This window comes from Callithrix jacchus, chromosome 8, assembly GCF_049354715.1.
Source record: "Callithrix jacchus isolate 240 chromosome 8, calJac240_pri, whole genome shotgun sequence".
Lineage (NCBI taxonomy): Eukaryota > Metazoa > Chordata > Mammalia > Primates > Cebidae > Callithrix > Callithrix jacchus.
Window position 1 is genome coordinate 131,673,735 of NC_133509.1, and position 15,028 is coordinate 131,688,762.

At 36.1% G+C, this 15,028-nt stretch overlaps 1 protein-coding gene across 10 annotated transcripts in view; it reads left to right on the top strand.

The window, feature by feature from the left end:
* The window catches only part of VRK1 (VRK serine/threonine kinase 1), an 87,425-nt gene that overhangs the window by 41,104 nt on the left and 31,293 nt on the right, over positions 1-15,028 (top strand). For all 10 annotated transcript variants that reach the window (XM_009006526.6, XM_009006527.6, XM_002754270.6 and 7 more), the window contains 3 exons: positions 2,483-2,538; positions 10,663-10,732; positions 11,803-11,890. In XM_009006526.6, the coding sequence (XP_009004774.1) occupies positions 2,483-2,538; positions 10,663-10,732; positions 11,803-11,890 (214 nt within the window). The remainder of the gene's footprint in view (positions 1-2,482; positions 2,539-10,662; positions 10,733-11,802; positions 11,891-15,028) is intronic.

Sequence of the window (15,028 nt, forward strand, 5' to 3'; positions counted from 1 at the left end):
ATTTGATACTTTCTATCTTTCTTTCTCATAACAGTTGCTTCCATTGTCTTTTATGATAACATACCTTTCTTCTAGTTTTCTTTCTGCTTTTCTGGCTGTACTTGGTCATCTCTGTAGGCACTTCTCTGTGCTCCAGCTTGTCGTCTTAGGTTCACTTTTTATTCTATATATTCTGTCTGAGTGAAATCAGGATTCTGTTACTGTCTCTTTACTGTTGATTTCTATATCTTTTATGTGTAGCCTAGGACTTGATTTCCTGTGTCCTGGCCCATAGCCACTGTCCTCTACCGTAAGGGATCTCTACTTAGATGTTCTACCAGCATTTCTAAAACGTATCATCATCTTTTATCTCCTGATCCTGTCATGAGGATTGTCTCAATGAATGATAGCCTTGAAGCCAGAAATAGGGAAGGCGTTCTTGAGCATTCCTTCACCAAGAGCCTAGTTCCTTTTCTAGTCCTGTTGCTTTACTTGAGTGACTTCTCAGATCCATTTATTTCTCTCCATCTTTGCAGCCACTGTCCTAGGTCAGGTCATGATCATCATGTCTTGTCTGGGCACTCACTATGGCACTGAATCTTCCCTGTCCCAGACTTGCTGCCTTGCACACCGTTGTTTCAGTTTGGCTTGTATGACCAAGTCTACTGATAAGATAATATAATCATCCTGTTTAAATCTCTCTGATAGCTCCTCAGTTCCCTTCGAATAAGATGCCAAACTTTTGAAAATGGCATACAAACCCCTTCGCATACAACGTTGGTCTTCATCCCTTTTATCTCCTGAAAGTCTGTGCTTCAGCTATCTTGCTGCCCTTTGGCTCTTGATCTTTGTATATGATGCTTTAGAAATTTTTAAATATATTTTATTTTACATTGTTTTTGTACCAAGCCTGTGAAAAATTTGTTAGCTTTACTGATGTATAATCCATATACTTAGACTATTGGTTTAGCCTCTTAACTGATCTACCTGCTTCTGCCCTTGCCCCTGTACTCCATTCTCCACTAAGCAGTCCAACGAAGTCTTTACTACCACAGTCTGATTTTGCTAATCCTCTTTTCAGAAGCTTCCAGTGGCTCCCATCTCATTCAAAGTGACAGTCAAAACCTTTATGTCACCTGTTCAGCCTATTGTATTTGTTCCCTGCTGCTTTCTGATCTATCTTCTCTTCCACCTCACTTAGTTTCCCCCAGTTACTTTTGCCTCCTTGTTTTGCAAACACTTCAAGCATACTCACACATCAGGGGCTTTTTTTTTTTTCTTTTTTTGATATGGAGTCTTGCTGTGTTGCCCAGACTGGAGTGCAGTGACATGATCTTGGCTCACTGCAGCCTCTGCCTTTTGGGTTCAAGTGATTCTCTCACCATCAGCCTCCCGAATAGCTGGGATTACAGGTGCATGCCACCACCATGCCTGGCTAATTTTTCTGTTTTTATTAGAGATGGGGTTTTGCCATGTTGACCAGGCTGCTCTTGAACTTCTGACACCAAGTAATCCATTCACTTAAGCATCCCACAGTGCTGGGATTACAGGTGTGAGCCACTGTGCCCAGCCCACATCGGGGTCTTGCTGCTGTTCTGCCTGGTATATGTACATGGCTTATTTCCTTCTTGCTCCCAGACTACTGCTCAAGTGACACCTTGTCAGTGAGGTTTAGATCTTTCTTACCGTGTGGCCACACTGCTTACCTTTCTTTCCTGCTTAATTTGTCCTCTATAGCACTTCACACTGTCAAATGTATTTCATATTTTATTTGTGCTCTGCATCCTACCACTGAAATGGTGGCTTTTTAAGATTAAGGATTTTTTTTCCTGTTCATTGCTAAATCTCTATTTCCTAGAAACTGACATTTAGTATGTACTTGGTAAATATTTGTTTAGTGAATATTGGTAACCTTTTACTTCGAACTCAGTATTCTGGGCAACTGTGCTTTTATTTGCATGAAATAAAATGACAGCCCCATTAAAATTATTCTGATGACAGTTGAAAGTTCTAGTGCCAACATCCTGAACTATTGGTCCAGATGAGTTTTTCCCAAACTAATGCATTTTAGAACTTTAGCTCCCTCATTTCTTACTCCCTTACATTTCCCAACTCTTCAGATGCTCCTCTTAAAAGAATTTCATAGTTTATTACATTTAAGAAAATGTATCACTTATCCTCTGGGGAATTTACAATATACATTAGCATATCAAAGGCCATTAGTACTTTTGAATTAAAAAAATCTTTAACTTATTTAACTCAGAGTTTCCCACATGTAATTGATAATTATATGGAAGAAATTGTAAGATGCATTCTAAATTCAGATATGTTAAAATGTGAATAAAAATCTTAAAAATTATGAAATGTACTGTAATGATACCCTGAAACACCATTTGGGAACTGAAGTGTATTCTATCAAGGGGATACAGATATACAAACCTAAATATTAGTATCTTTATAATATTACTTGTTCTGATATTAAATGATTTACTTTTTTAAACAGCTGATACGAATTCTTCAGGGTCAGTTGGAAGTGATGCACCTTGTGTTGTAAAAGTGGTAAGAAATATTTTAGCTAATTTGTTTCTTTTCTGTTGATTTGGTGTAGTCATTTTATAAAATGCCTTTTTTGATTGTCTAGAGTTAGTTAAACCGTAAGATATTACATTTTTAATAAAAAATATTTAATAAGACAGAAAATTAGCTTTATAGTTTTAAATCACTTGAGTGTGAAAAGTTCCTCTCTCTTGAAATAAAGTGGCACTGGTATTTGGGGATAAATAAATGAAAGCATAGAGGCATGCATATATGGAATAAAAATATTTAGCTCATTTAAGAAATTTCAGCTACTTTTACAGATACTTTTTTTATTTATATCTTGTAAGCCTATACTAATTTAATGTAATTTTATTGTATTTTATTTTGTATTTGCTTCTGGACTTCTACTTGGTCAATTTTTTCTGTTTATTCCCAATTTTCTTTTCTTCCTCTTCCATTTTAGTAAGTTAAATTATTTATTTGTGATTGTTGGGCCTGTTTTGCTGTAATAATGTTGAAATTAGTTTGTAATGAGTAAAGATTGGCAACATCCTATCTGACGTAAGCATACTTCTAACAGCCATATCAATTTATAGGTTGACGAACTATAAGACATTTTAACTATTATTTTTTAAATCAATTATGCACCTTTTTGCTTACCAACATTTGTTACTCTCTTTCTTCAAAGTTCTTGACACATGTGAAGAATATGTTTTGGTTAAATAGAAGAACCAACAGGCTGTATTATCTGGACAAATTAACATATAACTCTTCCCCTCCTTTTTTTCCTGAAGGATACATGTATTAGAGTTCTCTAGAGGGACAGAACTAATGGGATAGATGTATATATGGAGGGGATGCCCCCATGATTCATTACCTCCCATCAGGTTCCTCCCAGGACACGTGGGGATTATGGGAGCTACAATTTAAGATGAGATTTGGGTGGGGGCACAGCCAAACCATATCAAACAGAACTCAGGAATTAGAATTACCCTGAAGGTTTTCATTTTGTTTCATTTTACTCTCTGTTATATTTTATCTCTTAGGAGTCAGCTTTTTTGGACCTTTTTAGTGACTTTTAAACTTTTTAAAAAAAAAATTGAGGCATAATTTTTACAGGGAAATACATAGATACCAAGTGAACAGTTTGAAGACTTTTGACAAGCAAATATACCTGTGTAACCCTCACCTCTTAAAATGTAGAACATTTCCATTACCTCAAAAAGATTCCTTATGTTCTTTTTCAGTCAAAACCCTACTTCCTTGCACCCTTGGAGGCAACCACTTGTCTTTGAGTTTTTTTTTTTTTTTGCTGTGAATGAGTTATTCCTGTTTCAGAAGGTTATGTGAATTATATTAAACAGTGCATATTGTTTTGTAGCTTGTTATGCTCAGCATAACATTTTAATGCTTCATCCATATTGTTGGTGTATCAGTCATTTGTTTTCATTTTACTGCTTTCTTGATAGACATTGGTTTTGTTTCCAGTTTTTGGTATTATGAATAAAGCTTCTCCAAACATTCTTGTATAAGTCCTTTTTTATGGACACAGATTTTTGCTTTTTTGGATAGATACTTAGTAGTAGAGTTGCTGATTTATAGGGAAGATTGCCTGTTTAAACTTCTAAGAAAGTACCAGGCAGATTTCCAAAGTGGTTGTACCCCTTTACACATAGACCAATAATACGTGACAGTTCAGTTTGCGTCCTCTTCAACATTTGGCATTGTCAGGAGTGTGTATTTGCTCTTTAGCCATTACTTACTTTAGTTAGTGTGTAGATGTGGCCTTTAGTTTCAGTTTGCATTTACTTGATGCCTAATGATTTGGGGCAGTTTTTTGTTGTGCTTGTTGGCCGTTCGTGTATTTTCCTTTGTGGAATGCCTCTTCAGTCCTTTTTTGCTCCTTTCTTCTTACTTTTATCTTTTAAAAATAACTGGGTCATTTTGTTTTTTATAATTGAGGAGTAAGAGCGTTTTTTTCTGGATGCAGGTCCTTTTTCGGATATGCATCTTCAACATTTTCTACTAGTTTATAGTTTGCCTATTTATTTTTTGAATGCTTTTTCTGCATCTGAGATGAATCACAGGATTTTTCTCCTTTATTCTGTTAATGTGGCAGTTACATTGATTGATATTTGAGTATTGACCGAACTTTGTATTTTTAATATACATCCCACTTAGTCCTGGTATATTTTACTTTTTACATAATGCTATAATTGATTTGTGAATACTTTGTTAAGGATTTTTGTGTCTTTGCTCATGAAGGATATTGGTCTTTTGTTTTTTTCCCCACTATTTCTCAATTCAAAATTTCCAGTCTCCTTGTTGATTTTGGTAGCAGAGATCTGCACCTGGCACTCTGTTTGGTCTTCCCCTTTTTGCTCTGTGGGTCTCTTAAGTCTCCACCTTTTTACTCCTAGGTACTCTAGGGGAAAATAGCCAGGGCTGCCATGGAGTCACTTTGTTTTCTGTCTGTTAGTGGTCACAGTCCTCCTGTCCTGCCCATTGTCTAATTCTGAAAATAGTAATTTTCTTTCTTAAGTCCATTTTTATCTTTCTTTGCAGTGGGAGGGCTAACTGGGTCCTGGTTATTGCCTCATGCAGGGAAGTGGAAGCAAAGCGATGCCTTTAAACTTGTATCAGCGTTTTATTTCTCCTGCCCCTTTTCATGATGGCCTTTCATTGTGGATTTTTCTTCTTTCTTAATTGTGGAATAACATTCTTTTTGGAATAGCCTGCTGCTAAATCAGAGGAACTGAGGTTTTTATTATTAAATCGGGTCATTTGTATTTAATTGCAGAATATTATGTGCATTTGTTTTTGATAATGCAAATTAAAATATTAAAATATATGGGTAAGATGAATTTCTTATTAGGATCCTTAAGAGTACTGTTGTGAGAAGAAAGCACATCTCCTTACAACGTCTCATAATGTCCAGGTTCAAATGATGTGGTTACTTCTGACCTCTTGCAGTTGGTCGGTATAGTGTGTGTCTTGGAAGGAAAATGTGGCATCATATCTTATAGGTGGAACGGTGTATAATCATACCTTTTTTTGTTCTGTATAACCTGAACTTTATTTTTTTAAAGACAGAGTCTCACTCTGTTGCGTGGGCTGGAGTGCTCTGGTGCAGTTATAGCTCATTTTAGCCTTAATCTCCTGTGTTCAAGCAGTCCTGTCATCTCAGCCTCTCTAGTGGCTGGGACTACAGGCACACACCACCGTGCCCGCCTATTTTTTTTTTATTTTTAGTAGACAGGAGGTCTTGCTTTATTGCCCAGGCTGGCCTCAAACTCTTAAGCTCAAGTGATCCTTCCCTCTCAGCCTCCTAAAGTACTGGGATTATAGACATGAGCTGTGGCACACAGTGTCTGAACTTCCTTAAGTTGTGTTTTATCATAGAATGATGTGCTTGCTTACTGTAATTAGAAATATTTCTGTTGTTGTTCTTTATTGTAATTATTTCTGTTGTTAGTCAATGTAACTTCACTTTTACTACCTTTTTAACTTAGTTAAGAAAAAACATGGCCAGGAACAGGCATTTTCTATATGCTTAAGGTAAAGAATTATATTGTTGTTATTTTTGTTTTGTTTTTGAGATGGAGTTTCGCTCTTGTTACCCAGGCTGGAGTGCAATGGCGCGATCTCATCTCACCACAACCTCTGCATCCTGGGTTCAGGCAATTCTTCTGCCTCAGCCTCCTGAGTAGCTGGGATTACAGGCACGCGCCACCATGCCCAGCTAATTTTTTGTATTTAGTAGAGACGGGGTTTCACCATGTTGACCAGGATGGTCTCGATCTCTTGACCTTGAGATCCACCCGCCTCGGCCTACGAATTATATTGTTAAATGTAAGGCCAAGTACCTAGTTCAGGACTGTATATCTCCTGTCTCTTAATTTAGTTCTGTTTCCATTATCCTTTATTATTAGTCCTCTTTGCAATTAAGACTGTGATAAATACTTGATTTCTCTTTAGCATTTAATATTTTAGTAACTTTTTTGATGTTGCAGTTATCCTAAAAGAATGTCATAAACAAAACAATATTACTGGCCAGGCACAGTTGCTCACATCTGTAATCCCAATGCTTTGAGAGGCTGAGGCGAGTGGAAAACTTTACTAAAATACAAAAAAAAATCAGCTACTCTCGAGGCTGAGACAGGAGAATCACTTGAACCTGGGAGGAGAAGGTTGCAGTGAGCCGAGATTAGTGCCACTGCACTCCAGCCTCCGCTATAGAGCAAGAGGGTCTCAAAAAGAAAAAAACAGTATTACTGACTTTCTCTTTCCCATTGAAGGGGAAATTTGTAACTTCTATTTGCTTCTTTTCCCCTTGATGGCACTATCTCCTGAATGCCTTTAAACCCCTGCGGCACTTATTGTATTAACATTTATTTTACAGTTTCACATGCTAATATTCTTATGCCACTAGTTTTTAGTTTTTTTTAAATGTGTTTATTCTGTTTCTCTAACTAGATTTTAAGTTACCTGATAAGGCTCTTGTTCACAAAGTTTGTTTTCCCTATGCAGTCTTTAGATGCTTATTTTATTTATTCTTTTGAATACTTTTTAGCCATTAATTGTCCATTATCTTTTTACTACTCTCTTCATTTACTCTAAACTTCCTGTTGTCATTCACTTTCCTGTCTGTACCGTAGAGAGTAGGCCCGTTCATAATTTGCCTTCTCACAGCTTTATAATATTATGGTTAAGATGTTTCACCAAATACAAACATGTGAAATGAGTTAGCCGTTCTTTCTGATACTGAAATCAGAACTGTTGATGAACATCTGTCCTTTCTAACTTTATAGGCTATTAAAGATCATATTTTCAAAGCATGTGTACTACTATGGGGAAATTTTATAATTATTTCTCAAACAGCAGGGTGCAAAATTCTATATGTAGTTTGAAGATTGTTTTATAAAATGACTATATATGAAGAAAATACATGAAAGCATTGCCATATTTTCTAAAATGAGTGTGTGTTTTATCATCAGAGAAAAAACTTGCAAATCTTAAGAAATAAAGGCAAATTGATTTTTAATGTGAAATTATACTTAATAATGTAATAGCATATCAAACAGTGGTTCTCAATCCTGGTTGCAGAGTATAATCAGAATCTCCGGGTGTGGGGCCAGGTTATTGGTATTGTTAGTAAAGCTTCCCAGGTGATTCTTTTGTGCATCAGGACTGAGAACACTGTAGAATTGGCACACAGAGCACCTTAATTATTTTAAATGGAATCATGTGTGCATGAACATTTTTATCTTTGTTTTCAGTAGGGGCTTGCAGGTACCCTGTGCTGCTGGTAAGGGTTCCTAACTTAATGTGGATGGTTTGTCAAGGAATTGGTTATTGCTAATAATACATGTATCTTTATGAAATAGCTCCAAATAGTTAACCCACAGATTTCTTATTTGGCATTGGAGTGAAGTTAAAACATATACATTCAAAGTAGATGTCAAGTACATACTAAAAATCTCCCATGTACCAATTGATGGTCTCTGGTTTTGTTTGGGGCCTTAATCCTTGACCTACAGGAGAGACACTGTATTTTCTTTCTGAAAGTGTGCAGAGAGAAATTTCAATTCTACCAGTGTTCTCAGTCTTGATGCACAAAAGAATCACCTGGGAAGCTTTACTAAAAATACCAATAACCAGGCCCAACACCCGGAGATTCTGATTATACTCTGCAACCAGGATTGAGAACCACTGTTGAATATGCTATTACATTATTAAGTATAATTTCACATTAAATTTAAATTTAAATAGATAATAAGTTGGATAATGCAAGGAGAAATAATTCTCTTTTGTGTTTTCTTGCTGACGGGCTTAACAAGAAATTAGTAGTTCTTTGAATTGCATTTACCCTTTACAGTCATGTCAGTAGCAGAACTAGAGGCAGAGGTCAGCCTTTTGGATGGTATCCTAACAGGTCATTGTATCATGGTCCTTTTCTGGTGTGAACTGATATGAATCTGTATTTCACAGTTCCTTGGAAAGAAGTTTGCAGACTGATGTTTGATTTTCCTCACTGATGTTATGAGAAGTGACCTGAATTTTTAATTCATATCTCATAATTTTTTGGTAGGAAGGAGAAATTTTGTACGGCTTCGTTTTTAAATGGCAGCCAGTTGCTTTTAGCTGGTGCCATTGAAATATATCACATTTTAATTTTTTTTCTGTTGTCATCTTCATTTTGACACTTAGAAGTCTTAAAGAAACGTTTAGTGATATTCTAGTTAAAATGTCAGTCCCAATTTCTTTTCTAAATCTTGGCTATTATAGAGTTGGCAAAGTATTTCAGATTTGAAATATGTTAATAAAATTTTAGTTATGAGTTAAGGTATTTTCTTCAACAGGAATAGCTAGCTTTGGCTAGAGTGCAATGCCAAGGAAGTAGCTCCTTTATTTTGTGATAATGGAAGTTTATTGGATTAGAAGAAGTATGAAATGAGCTCAGAGAGCCGTACTGTAGTGGGCTTTCATTATAATAGCCTGATTTATATGGTTGATTCTCATTATTGTAAGTTTAATAAATTATTGCCTGAAGGAAAACTTGAAAGTTAAAGTTGATACGACATAGGTTGAAACTGAATAAATCAGAATTTTATACTGATTTGTCTTAGGAAAACCTCTTTCAAACCTGAATTATGTAAATCAGCTATTCTAAAGGTAGCCTTTGGAGAGGAACTTTACCAGAATTTCTCCTTTTGAATTTCTGTTTCTACACTGATTCTGTGATTCCTACTGAAGACCTATTCTTAGCCATTGGCTGGAAACATTGCAAGTGTCTCTTGTAAATGCTTGCAAGTGTCATGCTATCACTGCGGCTAGGAAAGGAGCCACAGGTTACAGAGAAACTTGGGTGCTGAGTTTATAAATTAAGAAGTCAGCACTCATACTTTCAGTCTGTTGATGCATGCCAAGTCATGATACTACTTTCTTCCAGGGTTAGGGTGAAAAGTATACTTACCTGTAACAGATAAGGCAAGCTTATTTTCAGGTTGTGATCCAGGTGTTAACGTATGTTGCCTATTTGCTGTTAAGTGCTCATTCATAACTGCTTGACTCTGAAGATTGGCTGATCAGTTTTTCTCTAAGTACTTTATTTTTATTTATTTATCTTTCTATATCTATTTATCTATTTATTTATGAGAGAGAGAGAGAGAGAGAGAGAGAGAGAGAGAGAGTGAGTCTCGCTTTGTCGCCCAAGGTGGAATACAGTGGCATGATCTTGGCTCACTGCAGTCTTTGCCTCCTAGGTTCAAGTGATTCTCCTGCCTCTGCCTTCTAAGTAGCTGGAATTACAGGCGCCTGCCACCACATCCAGCTAATTTTCCTATTTTTAGTAGAGCTGGGGTTTTGCCATGTTGGCCAGGCTGGTCTTGAACTCCTGACCTCAGGTGATCTGCCCGCCTCAGTCTCCCAAAGTGCTGGGATTACAGGCATGAGCCACTGCACCCAGTGGTAGAAAACAATTGTTAATGAGCACCGTATTTTTATTGACTTTAAATCATGTGGGAAATACGTTGAATGGCTCTTTGGTTTGACAAAAGCAGGAATCGTGTCTGGAAATCTACATCTAGAAAGGAAAGGATGCAGATCAGTGGACAGTGCATGATATGTCCACAAAGGAGATGCAGAATATGCACTCTTCTTTGTGGTAAAGTCTGTTTTTGCCAATCCTGATAAAGTAGATGTAACTGTAATGAAAACAGAAAAGGAATGGGATTTTGCCATTAATTGGTTAAATCAGGTATTGAAGTTTTATTAAATCTCAGAAATATTTTCTAGCCCCTTGGTGATAGAGTTAAGATGGTTGCTCATCTTTGCTTAAGAGAAAGCTTAATAAAGATGAAAATTAGTTTAAACATTTTTCTTAAACTTCTGCAGACTGAGCTGTATATCTGATTTTGTATAATTTATCACTTAAAGAAATGGAGCTTGAGAGCAATAACAGACTAATATTTCTCTCAACGTTTCTACGGAGTTTGACTTAATCTCAATACAGTTATAAACTTAAGTATCAAAATTACATGGTTTGGACCAAAAAATAGATTTGTTGGTCTTTCTTGAAGGTTCATTGAAAATAACTCAGTAATTTTAACTACTGCTAGTACTAATTAACTCTTGTATTTTAAGGAACCCAGTGACAATGGACCTCTTTTTACTGAATTAAAGTTCTACCAACGAGCTGCAAAACCAGAGCAAAGTAAGACATGCAGTACACATGTTTACACTTTAAAAATGACCCGTTTTTTTGTTTTCTTTTAAGCCCAGATCTAGAGCATTATATCATATGTTCTGACTCTGTTATTTTTTTTGCCTTATAAATTCCATTTATGTGAGATTTATCTGAAATAATTCTGGTCTTTTAATGGGTTTGTTGCATCACTATTTTCCCTATATTGACATATAGAATAAAGTTAATAATAAATGACATGATTTATGAAATATTGTTAAACACTGAGAATTATTGATGAACTAGAACAGGATATCAAGGTAGTAAGCCAGAACCTCTCCTAGTTACTTTGGTCCCTTCTGTCCATCTCTCCTAGACCTTTATTTCCTGGTTGAAGACTTTTAGATTGAGGAAGAAACACCTTTTAGATTGGTATGAAAAACAGGCCTTCCTATAGAATCAAGTAAACATTACATAATTAGAGAGCTAAACTGCAACTTCAGGATAGTCCACCCTCTGTATTCTCAGATTCCACATCCTCAGACTCAACCGACCGGGGATCAAAAATATTCCAGGGAAAAAAAAAAAAAAACAATAAAAAGTAACAATTCAGTAATAAAAAACAGTACAAATAAAAAGCTAGTACAGTATAACTATTGACACAACATTTACATTGTATTATGTATTATAAGTAATCTAGAGATGAGATAAAAGTATATAGGAAGGTGTGTGGAGGTTATATGCAGATAATACACCATTTTATATGAGGGACTTGAGCATCTGGATTTTGGTATCTTGAGGCGTGGGGGTTCCTGGAAACAAGCCCGTAGAACAAAGGAATGACTGTACTGTAGTTTTGATTAAAAAAAAAAATGCTTTTTGTAGATTTTTTTATTTTAAAGAAAAATAGCAGTTTTGTAGGTTAATAAAAATGTTTTCATCGTAAAATGCTTTTCATTATTGGTTATACTGTATTCTTTTTTTATGATTAAAGATGAATTCTTGTTGCATGTATAAATACATTTTGCTTTTAATGATTTTTAAAAAATGATTATTTATGTATAACAATTGAAATCATGAGGATCTGTTTTAATTTGTAGTTCAGAAATGGATTCGTACCCATAAGCTGAAGTACCTGGGTGTTCCTAAGTATTGGGGGTCTGGTCTACATGACAAAAATGGAAAAAGGTAAAAATATGTGTGATTTGTCTTCCTCCTTCCCTTTGCAGCATTCACTAGTTGGTTTAGTCAATAATTATTTACTGATCACTTATAGTATTACTAGGCTTCCATCTGGACTATATGGAATGTATGTGACATAGATGAATAAGATGTTATCTCTGTCTTCTGCTTTCCATAACAGTAGGCGATGATGCCTTATTAGAATAGGGGTGCCTTTCTAATCAGAGGATTTCTAGAGAGCAGTATCAACTGACTGTAACCCAACTGACAAGGAGGAATAAAGCCAAACAGACCCTGGATATTTTTTATTTGCCCTTAAAAATAAACAAACTCCTCTGTTCTTTATGCAAAAGGGAGCCCCTTCAGGATTGCATTTGGTATTTCATGTTGGATACGTAATCTGCCCACATGAGATTACGCTAACCCTTTATGAGGGGTTCAGTCTAGCTGGTGAGTGAAAACAAACATATATCAAACAATTAGAGAACAATTAAGTGCGAAATTGTGTGATACTGACTTACATGTCTTAGGAGTTCAGAGAATGGAGATAATTCCTTGGCAAAGTTTATTTGGAGAAAACCTCTAATACTTTGGTGCATAAACAGCACTTGATACATATTTGAATGAATGAATGGAACTTGATGGAGTAAGGCTTTGGTAGCTGAGACTCTAAGGGTAGATTTACTTTGGAACTGGGGATATATTGCTTCGGATGATTTGAACTGCAAATAAAGGAAAACTTTGACTAGGGCAATCATCAGGGGCCCAAGTTCCTTATCTTTGCCCTCCTCATCTTGGTTTTGTTCTCTGTTAGTTCTCCATTGTGTGGTCTTTGGGTGGCTGCTCCATTTCTAGGCTTCACATGCAGGCATAGTACCCAAGGGCAGAAAATGGTGTCTATCGTGTGTTGCGTGTTTCACTTTCCTGGCAAAGAAAGCTTTCCCAGGAGCCCTGTGGCAGACTTCCTCTCAGTTTTCTTGGTCAGAACTTTATTAATACTTAAGGACAAAGTGATCACAGTGATCCACGTGGAAAAGGATGGAATGCCAGAACCAAATTGGTGCTCCTGTAGAAAAGATTGAGAGGAGGGGAAGTAGTTGGTTAGGCACCCAGTGTTGTGGGGAGCCCTGAAGTCACTTTTAACATTTCCTTTTATGTGGTTTTGCTAGGATAGCAAAATATAGTATAGTTTTTATAATACTATAGAGCGAGGATTAGTTAAGTTAGTTAAGAGCAAGGATTCTAGACTGCCTAGTTTTAAAACCTTGTTCTGCCCCTTAAAAATGTGTGTGACTTTGGGCAATGTTTTGCTTTAATTTCCTCAAATGTGAAATAGAGTAACAGCTACCCACTTAATCATGATTAAGTATAAAGCTACAAGAGTATATGTAAAACATAGATGTTAGCTTTTGCTCTCAAAGGGGTCTTTAATTGCTTAAATGTTAAAACCTACTGGTTTAGAAAATCATTGAAGAGGCGGAATAGCATCTTAAATGGGAGATTAACATGAGCACAGGCAGGATAGGCTTCTGTTCTACCGTATGACCTAATGACCATCTTCCTCTAACAGAGGAAGAGGGCCTGTGTGTAAGAGAGAAGGAAATAAACTTGGAGAGTTGGTGGCAGATAATGAAGACCCACAGAGGAAGGAAGTTTGTAACCAATGTATAGTAGGTAGTCAGAAGCTATTGCTTGCACTTGAGCAAGGGATGAGGTGACACAGTGGTGAAAGTGACATTTGGAAAATGGTTTACATGGTGAATTAAAGACTGTCTAAAGAGGAATAAGACAAGAAAAACCCTTATAGGTGACTTGCTAGAAAAAAAATCTATTTGACTTTGTGCTCCAGTATATAATAAGTTAGATTCCTAAAAACAGTACATTATGCAAAACCACATTATATAGAGATGATTGGAAGAAAAGTGTGCCTGGGGCTAGAGCATTTTTAGACTTGGAATAACAGCCTTTTCCTCTTTCCATAATTTCAATATAAATACCTTAAAAAAAAAGTACAGTATATTGCAGCAAAACCTAAACACCAAACAAATCTAGTGCTGGATTTATTGTATGTACTTCATTGGGTGTGGTCATGGGCTAGTTACTTTCTGTCTCTCTCGTTTCCCTATCTGTGAGATGAGATAATAGTACTTTATGAATTACTGTGAAGATGAAATGAAAACATCTAAATTGTAAGGGGTACACAGTAAGTGCCAGGAAATGTTTGTTGCAGTGATCATCGCTGTGATTATTATGATTGGTTTCATTTGTTGGTCTGTTACTTTTGTCAGTGGTAGTATTTTGCTTGGGAATGATGGTCTCTCTTAAAGTTGCCCACACTGTCATATCACATTTTACCATATCCATTCTTAACACCTGTTTTATGATGAAGTTCAGAACGAGTTAAACAGGTCTTTGTGTGACTCCCGTGAGGTGACCAGGGACTAAGTGGGTCAAAGACTGAGTCTGTAAGCTGACTGACGAGGGCACTGCTGGAAAGAACTTCCCTGGTGTGGATCAGAAGTGCCTTAGAGTGTGGTGACCAACCAGAACACAGTCTGAGTCTTGAGTCACCATTTACTAGTGACTTTACCCACTCCATTTCTTCTATAAAATGAGGTTGCTAGAAATGTCTCCTTTAAAAAGATAGCATTAATCATATGTCAGGCATTGATTTACTCTTTAGGTTGAAGCTCTTAAAAAGAATCATTATAGGTTTTACAGAAGTAAATAAATAGAAAGCAGATTATTCTTCCAGCCCCCTCCCTTGCCAGACAGCCTTCGTTTTTCTTGTAACTCACTGGAATTAATATGTATGTATGGCTTGGAACAATGTTAGCTGCTATCATTATTAAATTATACTGATATATATATATATGTGTATATATATATATATATTTTAAACTTGGGTGTTTTATCCAAGTCTCCAGAAAAGTATACATCAAAGGTTTTACTTTAAAATAGTTACTTAGAAATAACTTTCATTTTATTACTCAACGGCAGAGGTATCTTTCCAGAAGAATGTGGTAATGGTTCTATGAAATTTGTGGAATCGTGTTTTTCAGTTGATGTTTATAATTTAGGTATGGTGAAGAGATTAAGGGCTTAATTAGAATGGTGGTGGGGTGATTTGTGAATAAAAACAAA